Raw genomic sequence first — 18,157 nt, 5'->3', positions numbered from 1 at the left:
AAAGTCAAGACTTCCTAGGAGTATTTGAGATGTTGCCTCCATCAACTGGCTTGGAACTAAGTATTTTCAACCCCTTTTCCCTTGTTTCCTATCCTTAGAGACCTAGCTTCAATTCCATCTCATCATTACAAAATCATTTCATACATTATATCAGTTTATATATTAATTTGCTTTCTTTCTTCTTCCCTTCATATCTTCTTTTCCCTTTGCATCATTTGAAATAAATCATAAACAGATCAGAATTATTGCCACCTTGGATGCTGTGGCAGAAAGCAATTATATCAAACAGATAATAACTTTGGGAGATGCCTACTGTTTTTAGGCCAAATCCAAGGGGCAGAACTTTGTCTTTAAAAGCCTCATGGTGCTATCATAAGTAGAGTTAGACACTCTTCTAAATCAGCTGAAGTTAAGCTTAGAGAGGTGTAGTGGTGAGCTTAGAGAGGTAATCTGGTGAGCCGGATTTGATTCTCCGATCCTCCATATGCAGCTAGGTAGGCGATCTTGGGGTCATCACAGCACGGATAAAGCTGTTCTGACCCAGCAGTCCCGGCAAAGCTCTCTCAACCTTACCTTCCTCACAGGGGTCTCTGTTGTGGGGAGAGGAAGAGAAGGCGATTGTAAGCCATTTTGAAACTCCTTCAGGCAGTGAAAAGCTTCATGGACATCATCTTGACTTTTGATAACAGCAATCAGTTTAAATTCTGCCTCAACATAATTCAGAATGTGGCTGTCATGTGCCCATGTCAATCTCTGCTAGTTTTCCAGGGCTGGAGGTGGAATCTTCCACCCCATCCCTCCCTTTCTGGTTCTTTCCTGTTTGTGCTTAGTTATGCCTGTTCAAGGAGAGCGGTATCCCTGTGTTCCGCTTTGAAATGCTAAACAACTCTTGTAGTGGCTAGCTGTAGAAGACTAGTTGGGGAGATGACCCAGCCTAGCTGGCGTCAGTTTTCATACCTCTTGAGTTCAAATGCTTTCTCTTGAGAACCTTGTTTCCTGCGTAGATCTTAGGGGGCTGAATTCAACCCCATATATACTACTGTAGGTGCTTCGTTAAATTGTCATTGTCAGTTTCCCTGCTGTGATGTTCCTTCACTGGAACCTGCTCCTGTATGTTTTCTTCTAATAAACCAAGTTTGATGAAGTATCCAAAGTCATGGAACTTTGTTCTGCTGGGCCAGAACGTGAACCTCTGGATGTGTTTCCTGTGAGTCATTACAATGGCTGGATAGAGGAATGAAATGAAATGTCTGAAGTCTTTTTTAATATTAAATGTCCTGCATAAGTATTTAATCATCAGACCTTGTTCCTCTGTGGAAGCTTTTCAGATGCTTACCTATATAATAAGAGGAATCCACCCTGAGTTCTCAAAGAAAGGGCAGAATATACATCCCAGAATAAATGAATAAATAAAATCGCCTGCAGTAAACAGATTTTTTTCATTTCATTATAGCCTGTTTAAACAGATCCGGTTGATTTCAGAAGCACTACAAAAACATATCATAGATCACAGAAAGATAAAGCAGTGATCATTGGATCCATTGTACTATCTTAAGTTCTCTTGAAAAAATGTAATGCAATTTTTTTTCCTCAAGTCACTGCTGACTTGGTGACTCCATAGGTTTACAAGGCAAGAGATGTTCAAAAATGGTTTGCATTGCCTGCCTCCATATCACAACCCTGGTGTTCCTTGGAGGCCTCCAGTGCAAATACTAATCAGGACTACCCCTGCTTAGCTTCTAAGATCTGACAAGATTGGCTAGCCTGGTCTAGCTAAGTCGTAACACAGACGCACAATTCCATTCTACAGATGATATGTGGTCACCTTGATCAGTTCAATACAGTTGATCATAGAGTCTGCTTGGACACAAACCAGAGGTTCTGACTGGACATTCAGAGCCCACTCCTCACACTTCTGAAGCTCAGCACTACTAATGCAGCACCAGCGCACCAGACTGTTGGACAGGGAACTACCTGAAGTAGTGAAAAGAAGGAAGAACAAGCTGCGTCATTCATTTATTGATCTATGATCTTTTAGGTTTTTCTCTGTTCCATTTCCCATGGGGGAGAGAGAATACTCACCTTCATGTCCCAAGCCCTGAAGGAGAGTAACATAATCCAAGCCAAGAACATGACTGAGTTCAGCTTCCTCTTCAACTACCTGCAAGTACTGGGTTGCATCATGGAATAGTAGGTTCTTTCCACTGAACGGTGCAGAAGTGAACAGCTCAAATCTGTTCTTTTCTTTTCCCTTCTTTCCAAATAGGTTCTAAAGGCAATAAACAAATTTACTGGCTACAACTCACACTGCTTAGCAGAGGCATCAACTGAAATGAGAGGAGCTGGCAGTTGCCTTACTCAGATTTGCAGTGCCATTAAGGGAAAGAGTGCCCAGTTGGCTTTGGAACTGGAGAGTCATCCTTAGGCACATTATCAGACAAAAAGTAGAACATTGCCTCTCGCCTAGAAGTCTCACCACATCTGCAAACACCCACAGAACCCCAGGAATAGAAATAGCAGCATATCAGATGGCATATCACATATGTTGCAGTCTACACCCTCACACACAACAATAACATGCTGGAAGACTACAAAGCTAGATAGAAAAACATTCAGTTACCAACTGCAAGCTGCTGGTACTGCACCTTTTCCTGATCTGCTCCTTGCATCCTGCCTCAAGGTATCTTGATGGACATTTCCACAATTTGGATTCTGCTCCTGGCCCTATTGGACAGCTATTTTGCCTTGCCAGTAGATGGGAAATCTAGCCATACATTCACATACATATGAAACTGCCCTACTACATTACATCTAAATCATTATTATGCGCACAGCAGCTTCCCAGAGCCTTAGATAGAGATCTTTCACATCACTTGATAAGCAGGTATTGTAATTGGAAACTTCTGCAGGCAAAACAGGTGTTTGCCAGTGAGCTATGGCCTACATGCACCATCCCCAAAATGGGATAGATTATTTAGTAGCTGAAAAGTAGGCAACCAAGCTCAGGCAATTCACCTTACTAGCTGAGTTGTTGCTCTCCAGGAAACTTTTTTCAATAGGGACCATAACCTTAGGTTCATATAAGGAGAAGTCTATCAGCACTGACAAACAATGCACTGCTAACGTCAAGTCCACTTCGAGAACAAGATTTTTTGGGATATATATATTTTTAGGAGTTAATACTTTCTACATCAGATATCTCCTGAAAATACATAGATCCTAAAGCTTGTTATTTATTTATCTACGAGGGGCAAAGCCCATTGCGATCAGGAATACAGTGGGCGCTAGATTGGGGGTGGTAGTGGAAGAACTCTGCGGATGGCTTCTCCCTCCCCCAGGACTTGGAAAGGCTGCAGGCTGGAGCCCCCTGAGCAGGGAACTCACTGACAGGAGCAGCTCTCACGCAGCAGGGATCTGCAGCCTCTGAGCCTAGGAGGGAAGTGGAAGGAGGAAGAGGAGGGGGTGTTAAGAGCTGAGTGACACTTAAGCCATGAGACCAGCTCCTCCTCCAAGCCCTTACAAGAAATATTAAGTGGAACAGATAATTCTTTTTCTTGGCTATTGCTCCTGGGCCTGCCAGCTCACGGTGGTTTATGACAGACATTAAAAATACAATAAAATATAAAAACTGAACCCAAAACCGTCCCCCCACACCAGTCCTCACCACTTCAACCCTACCGCACCCGGGACTGCCATATCTCCAGCGAGACTAGACACAGAGATATCTTTATTACAGTCATAGACCAGCAAAGTCAAAATTAGCAATTTTGAAGTTACAAAAGGTAAAATAGCCAAATACATGGATTTACTCATAAAATAACAATATATAAACCAGCTTAGACCATAGATCTGCTACAATATAATTTAAAACTGGTTGGAAATACAGGGAATCCTTCTAGTCAGAGCTCTCTGGGTCACTGAAGTTTTAGTCAACTTCCACCGACTTTTCATGGCTGCAGCACAGAACCTGGCAACACTATACGTGATAGAACAGTTTGTGTCTGTGAGGAGCAGGGAGGTATAAAATTGTCCTGAACGCCCTGGGACTCTATGTAACCATGGTGTAATAAAAACGGAACGTATATCATTATAAAACTGACAATGAAGAAGGATATGTTCCGTTGTTTCTATTTGACCAGAAACCACAGCAGCCCTTCCTTTCACCATAAGGAATGTTCTTGTATCTCCCTTCAAGTACAGCTGAGGAAAGGGCACTGCAGCGAGCTAAAGTCAAGTCCCTCCAGTGACTAGGTACCTCAAGATTTGCTAAATAAGCCAAGGGAGCTGTGACATACCTATTGTTTTCACTAACAATGAAGGCAGAGCTATTTGCTAACCAGCAAGACTATTCCAGTTGAACACTTGGAGGAAGGGAAATATCTTCTTCTTCCTCCTGGCCTCCTGTTGGAAGAGCTCCATCCTGCAGACCCTGTGGAACTTTGACAGCTCTGTCAGAGTCCTCAGCTCTCCCAGGAGTGCATTCCACCAGACAGGGTGGTCGAGGCCTGGCAAACATTCCATGGACCAGGGATCACTAGCCTATTAGCAGTTGCAGAGCATAAGGGGAACAGGGGGTTAGGGAGTATGGGGAACAGGGGGTTAGGAAGTCCCTCAAGTACACTGGGCCCCAGACAGCAGATGGCTTTGTTAGTCCTTAAGGTGTTACTGAACTAAAATGTATCTGTTTTACCACAGAACACCACAGCTACCCTCAGAAGCTATATACGACGCTTCAGTATTTGAGATGATTACTGGAAATCTTTTACTTTCAAAGTAGTGACACTGGCCCGTGAAAATATGATCCCAGAAGAAAGGCTGATTGCTTCAGCTTTGCCTCACACTCTATTTACGGCAAAGTAACTCACAGGGAAGGGAAGAGGTGGACGGAAAAGGAACTTACTGTGAAGAATCCTTTTCACTGGTGGATAAAGGGTGTCCTCTATATCAGAGATACTCAACGTGTGGTCCTCCAGATGTCCATGGACTACAATTCCCATGAGCCCCTGCCAGCAATTGCTGGGAATTGTAGTCCATGGACATCTGGAAGACCACACGTTGACTACCCCTGCTCTATATGGCTTGATATTCCAACTGAGCTGCTGTATTATCTCTGCTGTAGAATTAAGTCCCTCTGAGTTATCATGAAGTTGCACAGTTGAGACATAAGGTTAACCACAAAAAACCAATCATAGGCCAGACAAAAACCATAGAACCATTAGTCACTTGCATAGCAGCATAATTACATAAAATCTGAGAATGTAGCAACATCTTTCCTTTCCTAATAAGAAACCAGGAAGATTCTAATGCTCTGCGCATTAATTATCTTTCCAATCTGCTAGATTAATTATAATGTAACAAGAACACATTTAGAGTCCGGTGGCACCTTTAAGACCAACAAAGTTTTATCCAAGTTAAGAGCTTTCGTGTGCAAGCACACTTCCTCAGATACAATGTAATGAAAGCTCATTCCTTGAATAAAACTTTGTTGGTCTTAAAGGTGCCACTGGACTCTAAATTTGTTCTGCTGCTTCAGACTAACATGGCTGCCCAACTGAATCTATAATGTATCTAGGCAACTCTTTGCTGTGTTACTAGAAGCCAGTGAGTGTTGAAGCACTTCAGGGTCATCTGGATAGCCTTTGGTTACTGCTAAAAGGCAGGCCAGATAAGAAAATTGACTAAATACAGGTAAATACTGCTCTCCAGTGAGCCATTAACTGTTGACTCAAGTTCCTCAATGTGGGAGAAAGCTCGCATCACAGGTTGCCCCAGAAATTGCTTCTGAGGTATTTATGTTTCTCATATGTGGTAGATAAATTGGTAGTTTGCATCAATTGTGTCAGACCAAATAAAAGGTATTAAATTGCTTAAAAATTGTTTTGGACCGATGCAACCAGAAGTTATGAAGCTCCAAGTCATTTAAGGGAAAGCGTGAAGTCTGCTTATGTTTCTGGAAGGTTTTTTGGGGGGGGGAGGGGGAGATAAACTGCCTAGATGCAAAAGGCCCCAATACCCCACAGTATCTCACCAAATAAATTCAGCTATAACTAAGAACTCATCCCCATGATGAGGAAACAAATAGCTTTCCTGATACATAGGAGACATCTGCCCTCAAAGGGAGACATGCATCAATCATACCATTGTTGTTGTTGTAGTTGTTGTTATTTTTATATACCACCCAATGGCAGTTGCCTTATGTAAAGTTGGATTACTTTCTCAAAATATGTCTGTGTGTGTCAGAGGTATGGGTGGAGCTAACACTGTTTTCTAGCCTCAAAAGGAGAAGCAGTTTAAAATGGCTAATCAACATTCCAGAATTAGAAGAGAAAGCCCCTTAGCGTGGGAGAAATGCCTCAATATACAGTTCCTTCCCTGACATTTTGCTGTCCTCCCTTACCAGCTTTGTCTCTTCAGAGATAACACCTGTGCTAATGGTATCTCTTAGGTTTCGGTTAGGTGTGAGATTAAAATAATTTCCTCTTCTGAGGAAACCTGCTATACCTGATGGCAAATGGAAGGCATATCCTTCTCTTTTTTGTGCCAGGTTTGCCCTTGGCTTTCAGGGAATTATCATAAGTATAATCAAAATAATAATTACTTCAGATAATGTCTTTTCCCCTCAAAATAAATTTTTACCAAATACTTGAAGGCAAAAAAAATAGAAGTTGGGGTAAAGAAAAACCCCAGTCTGTAATGAAGGTGTGCAGAAGTAGACTCACTGCTGAATTCTGTTGTGCTAAATATGTTCTGAAACTAAAGAGGAATGGAACACACCATTCTCTGTCAGACCAGTTTGGCTTAGGCTTCTTGTCTACTATTTTGCATTTTAAGAATAGAAGAATGTTTTGAAAGGGAGAAGCCAGTGAGTGAAGAACAGCTTTTTAGTTTGTTTTTAGTTTAACAACACAAGAGGCTAAAAGTTGTTGCATGTGAGCTGCTGAGGAGGAGACTACCGTGAAGTACGGAGAAATAAACCTTAAGTCTTGTGTAAAGTACCCAAAATGTACTTAATTATAAGAAATGGCTCTATATCGAAAGAGCAAAGGAGAAGACTAGGACTTCGTAAAGTTGTGACATGACAGTGATGGGATTTTATTTCCATAAATTATTTTATAAGCCACAAAGTAAATAGGCAGGATTGTTGGAAGATTCATAGTTACTGTATGAGAAATGTTGCAGGGAATCCTCAAAGAAATGTAACAGAAAGTCACATTGGTCCAGAGCTAAATCCAAACAGGAAAGTCATGTAATACCTTTTATTGACACAAAGCGAAATTACACTAAACAGAGTGATAGGTTTAAACTTTTCCTGAGCTCAAAAGCTTGCACACACTGCTGAGTGTCATTTTGCTGGTGGAAAGTGCCGTCTACCTGCAGCAGACTTAGGACAACCCCACAGGGTTTTCAGAACAACCCTATTTTTTTTGAGATGGTAGCAATGTTGTAATTCTCTCCTTACCTCAGTCCTCCACATAGTCTCCGTACTAGTCAATTTCCAACTCTGAGGCAGAGTGTTCCTCAGTGGCAGGATGACAACCTGGAGCAGCTTATACCTAGAGCAGGGTTTATGCAGCAGCTCAGTTGGAATAACAAGCCCTGACAGTTGGAGCAGATGGAACTGACAACTCACAGAAAACAGCATCCTCCACCAATGGAGTAGTGCAAAATAGTGGGATGTGTATGGAACATGAGTTGTGGAGGTCACTTGGCTTTCTCTGCCTCCTCTTTTTTCCATTCTGCTGTTTCATACAGGTCTCCACTTTTAAAATCTTGCTCTTAAGAATCTTTAATTAGCTTGAAGAATCCCTAAGTTATATGCTGTGACTCACTTTCTCACAATACTGAGAACTTATTCACACCTGTTATTTCAGTACCTCTTTTGTAAACATGTAACTCATGTCAAGAGATGCCTAGAAGTAGACTTGACTGCAACAACAAAACCTATGCAAAGGAAGGAGAAAATGGATGGGCTGTGGAATACCCAGATGTGCTAATTCACTGTACTTTCAGAGAAAAGTGCTGCTGTTTCTTCAAGCAGAGTCGTCTGAAGCTCAACCCTGCAAAGACGGAGGTCCTGTGGCTCGGTAGGAAGGGACTATGTAAGGAAGTGTGTCTGTCCACCCTGGACGGTGTGCAGCTCTCAGTGACTCACTCCATCAGGAACCTGGGTGTGATCCTGGATGCTTCCCTGCCAATAGAAGCCCAGGTCACAAAGGTAGCGTGCCTGGCATTTTGCCACCTCTGCCAAGCTACTAGAGCCCTACTTGGTCCCAGAACACCTAGCCACAGTGATCCATGCGATGGTCACCTCTAGACTGGACTTCTGCAACTTGCCCTACGCAGGCCTACCTTTATCCTTGATCTGGAAACTACAACTGGTACAGAACACCACGGCCAGGCTTCTCACTAAAACATCATGGAGAACCCACATTGGTGGGGGGTGTCTTTCAAAGACCATTCTTATGAACGGGCTTTGCAGCTAGTAAATAAATAATTGGATGTCTTTTTTTCATATAGTAGATACATATAAGCCAAAATCTGGAGAAGACAAGACTATTCCTACACTAGCCCACTTTGAACTGCATAGTCAAATGTTACCAGGTGGAAAAAAATTACATTCACACACATACATAACTACTAGATCAGTGAAGGAATTGACACTTTTTTCCCTGCCATTTATGATTAGTGTAGGAAGTTTTTTAGATATGTGAAGAAGAAGAATTCCCAATTCAGCTGCACTTCATGTGAATTCAGCCTTAGGCAGGAACCCAAGAGTTCTCCTCATGCCCGTGTATCAGTATTTGCAGGTACTCAGTATATTGCCCAAAAAGTACCTGGATCAAAGTGAGAAATTTTCTGGTGATCTTCTGGAAATTATGGCGAGTAACAATAGCATGTCCTGGCCCATGGCCCAAGTTGCAGGTGGCATAGGCATTCAAATGTGCTGTGGACCCGTCAGGACACAGAAGCTCATATTCTTCTTGTTCCGACTCTTTAAAAAATAGAGACAAAACACAGGAATTCAGAGAAGCTGAGCAAACAGGCTACAACAGAGAAGGTTTTTTCAATGCTGTTGCTCATATTGGAACCCACAGACAGCCACTGGGGAATGTTCAGCAGTCTGCAAAGATAGGCAACTTGCCTGTTCGTTTTGGGCAATAAGGAAGGGGCACCACTCTACCTTTTTCAAGGATATCACTAAGCAAAGGCTTCTTTACTCACCCTGGCTTGCAGACCACAGCGCAGTCATTTTCAGGTATCTTTGGGCATTGGGGTAGGACAGTCAATGCCAAAAGGTTGTACTGATCTAATATTTGGGGGACTGCTTCACAATCTTATCAGGCAAGGATTATTGCTCAACGTGGAAAAGTCACAGACAGTGAGCGTCTCAGTTTACCTGTCACATTCCTTATTGTTAGGTGATCCAGGAAAGCCACATCTGCTACCCCACTCTTCAAACATCTGCATACAGATTTAGAAAGTATTAGCATAAAGAACACTGCTTCATCCCCTCTATTATCATCAAACAGCAGTGCAAGAACAAGTTCAAGGCCACCTGAAGGCTCCTTCTGAAGCATAGAAGGGCTCATCACCACTGGACTCACAGAAGTGGTTCTTCTCCCGGATGTAAGACTTCTGCCCTTGACAGAGAGCGCAAAGCTGCGGGGTGGTAACTCCAATGCCGGGGATGCAGCTGGCATTGAAATAACCACTGATCACTGAAGAAATAGAAGGATAAACAAATACAAAAGAACACAATGTCATAAAGCAAGGAAACAAAATGCTAAAAACCACCACATTAGTGTCTTCATAGTCACATATTAATAACTCTTAGTAAGGACATTGTTTCTAACAAGTATCTAAGATTATTATAAGTATTTTTATACAATAAGTAGTGTGTGTAGTCTGTATTTTATGTATTACACAATAATTTCATCATCTTTGGGATTTACTTTCAGCTGATGAAGAAAACCACTAAAACAGGACTAGTAGGGGATTCCTATTAAATGTTTGTATATATGTGAAAATAACTGTAAAAGCTATATCATATTTAATTTTTTAGAAATAAACAGAAGTTATGTAGCACACCTTAAAGATTAAAAACTCCATTCCTCCCCCCCCCCTGCCCCAGGAAGCACTGTCAGGGCCTGCCAAGGCCGTGCCTGGAGCTGCTTGGTGAGGCAGGAGTGCTGGCAGGGGCTCCCTCCCTCCTTCCCCCCACCACACCCCCCAGACCCTCAACCCTCCCTCCCAGCTCCTGCTTACTGGGCTGTCACTTCTTCCACATGGAAGATGATGGAGGGGGATGTGGCCTGGGCAGGACATTCTTCCTGATTGGCCATTTGTTGGATGGATACCGATCAGGGATGGGATAGCTGGGACAGCCTACATGATTGGTGGTTAGGCAATGATTCCCAACTCCTCTCAGCATCCTCTTACCTTTTTATTTATATGTTTAGATCAGATAGTAGGCATCTCATCAAAGTTAAGGATTTTTATGTCCTGTTGTTTCTAATGCTATATACTTAAATCTTCCTCACTTGAACCAGTAGGTTTTTAAAATGTTTCACTGGGGCTGGATTATACCTCATTTGGACAAAGAACTTTTAATGTGATACTTAGATTTTATGCATGTTCCCTTTTCCTTAAGTTCCAGTAGGCAAGCCCATGAGCCTGCAGAATTCTGATCTCTCACTGCTCACTTACCATGGCTTAGGGGCTGATTTTCATCCCACATCAGGTAATTTCTAGTTAGAAGGAAGCCCAGAGGGATATTCCAACCCGAAGTCCACCTGGCTCCATTATGGCAACTACGGGTACCTTTTAGCTTCTGAATATTCAGTTTTCCTTGTCTGGCAACAGCTACAGCAAACATGCAGTTGCCTAGAGATGTGGAAAGTAGAGATGCAGAAACTTCCTTAATAAATACTGATAGAGCTTCTCTGTGTGAATAGAACAAGTTGAACAGGCAAAGAAAAAAACATTATTATAATTCAGAACTGTCTTAGTATTTTCTATACCAAAGGCATAAAGAAATGGAAATACTTATTTATTCAACTGATATTAATTAGTACTAGTGAGCCAAGAGGTCCAGCCATATAAGAAGCCTAGCATCTGTCCCTGGCATTTCTGGGAAACAGGATCTGCTATACTTTTTCTTTGATGCCTCTACAAATTTTAATTGTAAAGATAGCATTTCAGAGTGAGGACGTTCATGATGATAGAAATAAAGGTATATTATACAATCTTCCTCAAATGTATGCTGGTGCTATTGTACTCCAAAACTTCATAGCATTTAGTGTGCTGCCCTTGCCACTTTTAAGGCTGAAGTAGTCGCTCAACTATTATATGCAGATCCAATTTGACCTGAAACAGTTAATGAAGAGTTGGAGAACCGATTGCTAAAATTTTTGAGATCACATTCCAGGATCCCCAAATTTGTGTTGGGAGTTGTATTACAGGCCAAATCCAGCCTGAAATCCCTCAGAACTCAAGATTAGCTCTCAGATATGGAAGCTCAAAACTTTAAGAGCTACTCCCTCTAAGAGACTGCAGTAACTGGGGAGAGAAAGCTTATGCTGCCTCTGGGAGATACAGCTGGACTCCAAACTACACTATCCCAAGATTCTCGATATGATCTCCCCACTGAGACATCAAAGAACTTTTCAACATAGTTAATGAATTAATTGAGAAGCTCAATTATTTAAGTACTGATCTAAGGTGTAGACATACATACTATTCAGCTGCGGTTGTGACAAAAGCCTTCAGACATGTCCATGATTGTCCATGCACAAGACATGTTCATTTACCCTCTCATTTCTCTTCCATGTGCTATAAACCCATCACATGTTCAGACAAGGCATTGTACTGATTTCCAGGCTTGGCTCAGTGGATTTTTAAAGTACCCATTGTTCTGAAAAGATACTGGTAACACCCATGTGATAATGATAACTGACCTTCCACATAGACTTCCTTTGCCACCACAGTCAGACCATAAAGCTTTACAGCAGAATAAACATCGCCGGCATCCAAAGAGACAGCATCTGCTTTATTCACCTTAATTTTTTTTAAGGGGGAAAGAAGAAAGCTATTTAAAGCAGCACTTGAATATTTTCAAGTCAAGTTCTTCAAGCTTGATAGGCTCCTCTGACCAACGTCTGGAATTTCTGGCTAATTCCACTTCCGATCACAACAGATTTTAATCTGAGGAGTGAGGCCTGACTAATATGCATTAGCACTTTATGTCTGTAATCTGTTGTGCATGAAGTGTGAAATCATCTTCAGTAATAATTGTCTTCCCAAAAACAGAACCAGGTCCTCCTGTAACAGCTATTTTGTATGCACAGTCACTCAAATAATGGTTGAATGTTTACACTCTGCATTCAGCCTTACACTGGCATTAATCCCAGTCTTTTGGCGGCTGCTGCTAGCTATTTGATAACTAAATTTCGCATCGTTCATAGCTTGAAAATAGCAGCCTTCTTCCTATGCAAAAAATGTAGGAAATTATTTATTCAATTTAATTAATTAAAAGAATTATTAGGTGCCTTTCTCCCTTATGGAACTTGGGGAAGTTACAATATTAATAAAACACATAAAGTAGATTCATACAAACATAAAACCAAGACATGCACCAGCAACACAGGCCTGTGCTACTTTTTAAGAGTATAAGGCTTCTAAATTCTTCACAGAAAGAGACCTAGAGTTGCCAGTTTCTAATCTGGTAGTTTATAGCAGTGGTCCCCAACCTTTTTATCACTGGGGACCACTCAACGCCGGGGACCACTCAACGCCTTTTACTGAGGCCCGGTGGGGGGGTAGTTTGCTCCTCTACTCTCAACCACTGCCCTAGCGCTCTCTGATCGCTATGGTAATGTTTAAACATCCCTTCAAAATAAGATACAGACACGCCACAACAATGAAGTGTGTTGTAAAGGGCTGGGGGGGATGAAGTAAAGGGCCAGGGGGGGGGGGAGAAGGCATCCTTCGGGGCTCACCTCCAATTAGTCGAAGGACCACATGTGGATCACTAGTTTATAGGCATGCTAAATATTAACTGCAGCAGTAGCGTGAAACATGTAAGGGGCAAGGGACATAGCGACCTCAATACAATTATGAATATTTAGTCACATTATTTTAGTTTTAATTGAGGGATCTGGGGGAAAAGCACAATTATACACTTTTAGAGAGTAAACATTATATGGGTTGTCTGCAAAGGTTAGGAAGGCTTCCACTCTCTGGGCTTTCCACATGTTATGCATAACTGAATGATTCAAGAAGGCTTTTTCTACACAGGCAATGGGTAACACTGTACAAAATTAATTATTCTCAAAGTTATTTGAATTATATGGGACTGTGCTCTGTACTACTATATCGTTTACCATAATCTGGATCCTTTTATGTAATTCTGCATAATTTAATGTGTCGTGTTCCCTTCTGTTTTTCAGATTTCTATTGGTTCTACAACACCAATCCTATTTCACTGTTAATTTAATATCCTATCTGTTGATTGACTTATTCTGTTAATCCACCTTGAGCTTCAGTGAGAAAGACAGAATATAAATAAACAAATAAATAAGTCCCATTTTATTCAATTGGGCTTACTCACAGGAAAGTGTTTTTTTAGGATTACAGCTGTAGTATTCCACATAGCAATCTACATTTCTAAAACAAGCTTGACAAGTAACAGCACCCTGCTCTTGGCTTCAGGTACATTTTTCTTTTTAAATCTGAAGACAAGCCTACTTGAAGCTTATTTAAAAGAAGCAGGCAATTTTTTTCTTTGAAAACAAAACAAAATACAAAGTTCTTGTACAGCTCCTAGTTTATTCAGTGGAAGTTGTGCAAGACAACCTTCCTGTAGCTTGTGCCCTCTGGCTAAAATAATCTCTCTGCCACTTTACTGATAAACAAAGTCTGCTGCCTGATGTCCCTACCTCACAGAAAATCTGAAAGGAAAGCCTCCACTTGATGTGGGGAAAATACCTAATAAAATAAGGACAGAGGCCAAATGAGAGGCCTTGGTAGACCTACTATAGCAGTAGGCCATTTACTAAGAAATGGGTTACTACAGGGTGAGTGCACATGTCAACACATTGTAAGTATATCCTTCTTTAAGTCTATTGTGCTAATCCAACTAGCCCAGAGAGCAAGAAGATCTGGTGTATAAGCTCCAAATGTTTATCACACACTGGCACAGGGAGAAGTTGAGCCAGTAAACAAATCAGGCAGCAGCCAGTATACTTGAATCCCCCAGAGCAGTGGTTCTTAACCTGGGGGTCGGGACCCCTTTGGGGGTCAAATGACCCTTTCACAGGGGTTGCAGCAGGGCAAACAGCTTGGCTGGGGGGGCACCATCTACACAACAGCCTTGTACGGTAGATTGAGATAGAGCGTTCATCTGTCTGGAGCAGCAGAAAAGAGCAAGATTGGCATGGTGGGACAAGAGGCAGAACTGAACTAGAAACCCCGGGGAAAAGCCCATCTTATATACAATCATGAGTAATGGATCTTCACACCATTGGTCAGTTTCAGTTTAATTTCTGTGAAAGAACACTTGCATAATTTTATGGCTGGGGGGGGGGGGGTCACCACAACATGAGGAACTGTATTAAAGGGCAGCGGCATTAGGAAGGCTGAGAACCACTGCCCCAGAGAATAATTTCTCTCCTTAAAGTATGCTCTACAAAATGGGTAGGATTTATGATGGGGAATAAAGTCTTAACATTTTCCAAGAAATTACCCTTATCTTTTCAATGCAATCATGGGTGTTATGAGCTCTGATGCAGGAAACTCTGGCAAAGGAACTGATTGTGGCAGGAGGCAACACATTCAGAAGCACTTTGGAAAGCTCTGCACACTTCCTCTGCTCCAAGTCAGAAAGGGTACACCATCGGAATTTCTTCCCTGCAAGAACAGAGAGCAGCATTTACTGCAAGTTGGTGAAGAATCTTCAAGTGGTTGGGGGGTGAGCAATGAAGAAAAAAACAAGACTTATCCAGATGATCACCGAATGTGTCTCCCAAACACATGCAACAAACTACTGTAATGCAACAAACTAATGAGAATGCAAATTCTCATTAAGAAATGACTACGCAGAGAATGATATTGCTGCTTGTTCCTCTGAACCATACATTATTATTTGAGAAATCAGTATCCCTCACTCGGCTCTGGTGCCATGTTTGTCTTCAAATAAAAATTGACCTTTTCTGTAAAGCCTTTAACATGAGACCTCTTATCTTCACTCTTGACTGAAATACTGTTTCAAATACATATTTATTATAACAACCTTTGTTCCTGTCTCTCTACTATGATTCTTGATTCTTTCATTCCTTCCCTCTGTCTCTTGCTAACTTGGCATTCTGTCTATTTTCCTCCAAGGTATTTGGAAATGTATAAACTTTCTGTGGCAGGGATGTGGCAAAGCACATTGTACATATAATATAAATAACAAAGTTAGATGATAATTTCAGCGCTGGGGAAGGGTGTTGCCTTAATGTAGCATTGTTTAGAAAAAGTAATCAGAAGGTTCACGGAGCTTTGCTGAGGGGAGAGGAGGTATGGTTGCTGATGTTCTCTTCTTAATAAACAGCACAATTAATAGGTTGCATAATCTATTCAGCATTACAGGCTATCCTTACCTGTAGACAGAAGAGTGATAGTGGTCAGAACAAGCATGGTGGCCATCACTGTTGTCATGATTGCTGATGTGCAACATAAAGCTGTCTCTTATCTACGTAGAAACCTTCCCTTGGCTTCATATCAGGATTCCAGAACCATGAGTGAAACTATGGGAAGAAAACAAGAGGCTAGGCACTGCCTCCTAATCCATGGAGGAAGGACAGAAAAGGAATGGCAAGAGTTCAGCTGCAAGAAACAACTAAACGAAAATGATAGGCGGGGTAAGGGGCCCCATTCCTGGGGACAGATGGAAAACATTAGGAATGTTTTGTCACAATCAGGCCTTGGCTGAATACTCAGAGTCTGTCTGCAACTGGAACATAACTGAATGGGAGACAACCCCATTTTAAACTATCATCACGGGATTTATACATTCCATATCCACATGGGCTGTTTAAGACAGAATTCTGTGGAACTTCAAAAGATCTGTGTTCTCTGTTTCCACACTAGAGGTTTTGTGCTGGGCTGCAGGCTGGAGTTTGAGCCAGGGCAGATTGCTCCACCTCTTCCTGCTCCCACATGGGGAAGCATTTGGCCCAGTGTACCTTGTCCACCACGGATTTGTGCTCCAGCATGGGAACTGGGACAGCAAAGTTTCCAGTGCAGAAACTGTACGAAACCTCACTATATTAGATTGTATACCTTCATTACTTGCACAGCAATTTGCATCCACTCCTATTATTACCTGATTTCTATGAACCTGAAAAAAGATGGAACAGAGCTGCCACAAGACATTTGAGTGTTTGAGGTAGAAAGTATATATCCCATCTAATTTAAAAATAAATTAAATAGCTGATAGCTGAGGCCTCTTAACTGATAGCTGATTAAAATATGAAACAGAACACCTCACCCAAGTGAATGTAATTCCTCTTTAGGGTTGATCCTACTATGACATTGGGTTGGGATTAGTCAGCATCCTGTCAAGTAATCAAAGAGGGAAAATATATAACTGCAATAACATAATAGTTAAGCCTCTACATTAACAAATCTGTTCATCTTTAAGGTACCATAAGAGTGTCATCTTGGCCACAGCTACCCCCTTAGAATTTAAAGTAAGTTTGTTTTCTTTCAAACAACACTGAGATGTGATAACCTTTCCATCTTCTCACATGCTAAGGTGTAGAAGTCCTTGAGAAGCAAGTTTTCCCAGATAGCTCTCTGCTAATTAAGTGGATTACAATCACCAACCAATGATTATAAAATCGCATTAATCATCAAATACAGGGTGGGGATTGTTGACCTAAACTGGCACAATGGGACATTGCAACACCTTCATAACACAATGTAGACTACATGCTGAAATATCAAATTTCCACTAAGTACCAAATAAACTGCTGAAAATGGCACAGAAAACTCTTCAGGTTACATTGGATTATTTGATCTAAAGTTATCGGGGTTCATCTGGTAGATGGGTAAAATCAAAACATGTCTTTGAGAATGGCTTCAGACATTCTGCCTGGTACAAAGGGAGCAGAATATGCAAAGCTCCTCTGCATCTTTGCAATGTTCAAATGAAGATCATCCAATATACAAGGACAATGCCCCCACAAGCCACTTACTATTTAGTGATACCCCAGAAGCTCTATAATACAATAAGGATTATTAAAGAGTTGGTGGCCAGCACAGTTGTTGAAGAATGGCCTGAATGTGGGACTTCCTGGCCGCATAATATGGGCACCCACCCACTACTTTTTCAGAATCCCTAAACTACCCACAAGATGTTAAAGTTTTCTACCAGAAGGCTAGTTCCTGAAGATGAAACTTAAATACTTTGGCCACCTCATGAGAAGGAAGGACTCCCTGGAGAAGAACCTAATGCTGGGAACGATTGAGGGCAAAAGAAGAAGGGGACGACAGAGAATGAGGTGGCTGGATGGAAGTCACTGATGCAGTCGGTGCAAAATTAAATGGACTCCGGGAAATGATAGAGGACAGAAAGGCCTGGAGGATCATTGTCCATGGGCTCGCGATGGGTCGGACACGACTTCGCACCTAACAACAAAGTTTTCTATTTCACCATTAAGAATTCAGCAAATATTTCAAATGACTTTGCCAGGACTTAGTGAGCCTAAAAGTCGATCTGTCATCTCTCAGATTGATTTGCAGCATTATAGGATGTTTAACCCTATACAAAATCTCAGTCAAGGGTTGGTACCATCTCTTTTCAGAAAAAGTGCGTAAGATTTTCCTCATGTTCCTCTGAGGAATGTGGAATGTACCCTGAACAGAAGGTAGAGTGAAATATGCTTGAGAACAGAATGGCTGAAATCTAAAAAAAAACAAAACCACCAGACCTTGACTTTTTGTCTTTTTTTATCGAGTAAGGGAAGAACTTTGAATCTCGTTCACTATGTTTAGCATGCTCTGGTCCTGCTTGCGTCAGAATGGTCGCTCTTAATAAAACTACCTTTGTTAACAACCCCCCCGTCCCCCCCCCAAAAAAAACCCACCCAGGCCGCGGGGCTTCAACAACCTC

General features: G+C 41.7%; 1 protein-coding gene across 8 annotated transcripts in view; it reads right to left on the bottom strand.

The window, feature by feature from the left end:
* The window catches only part of LOC143822551 (lactotransferrin-like), a 31,112-nt gene that overhangs the window by 10,119 nt on the left and 2,836 nt on the right, over positions 1-18,157 (bottom strand). For 3 of the 8 annotated variants that reach the window (XR_013226186.1, XM_077307853.1, XM_077307860.1), the window contains exons 1-10: positions 16,532-18,102; positions 15,642-15,788; positions 14,744-14,907; positions 11,958-12,057; positions 10,708-10,884; positions 9,557-9,719; positions 9,398-9,462; positions 8,835-8,992; positions 2,083-2,269; positions 1,826-1,974 (exon numbers count right to left, since the gene is read on the bottom strand). Coding sequence is in view for 7 of the 8 variants with exons in the window: in XM_077307853.1 (XP_077163968.1) it covers positions 1,826-1,974; positions 2,083-2,269; positions 8,835-8,992; positions 9,398-9,462; positions 9,557-9,719; positions 10,708-10,884; positions 11,958-12,057; positions 14,744-14,907; positions 15,642-15,699 (1,221 nt within the window). In the remaining variant the exon portion in view is untranslated. Of the gene's footprint in view, positions 1-1,825; positions 1,975-2,082; positions 2,270-8,834; positions 8,993-9,397; positions 9,463-9,556; positions 9,720-10,707; positions 10,885-11,957; positions 12,058-14,743; positions 14,908-15,641; positions 18,103-18,131; positions 18,149-18,157 lie in introns of those variants that run through there. The other 5 variants (XM_077307855.1, XM_077307858.1, XM_077307854.1 and 2 more) reach the window with 4 other exon arrangements.

Source organism: Paroedura picta, chromosome 13, assembly GCF_049243985.1.
Source record: "Paroedura picta isolate Pp20150507F chromosome 13, Ppicta_v3.0, whole genome shotgun sequence".
NCBI classification, from domain to species: domain Eukaryota; kingdom Metazoa; phylum Chordata; class Lepidosauria; order Squamata; family Gekkonidae; genus Paroedura; species Paroedura picta.
This window is presented reverse-complemented; position numbering and strand designations above follow the sequence as displayed.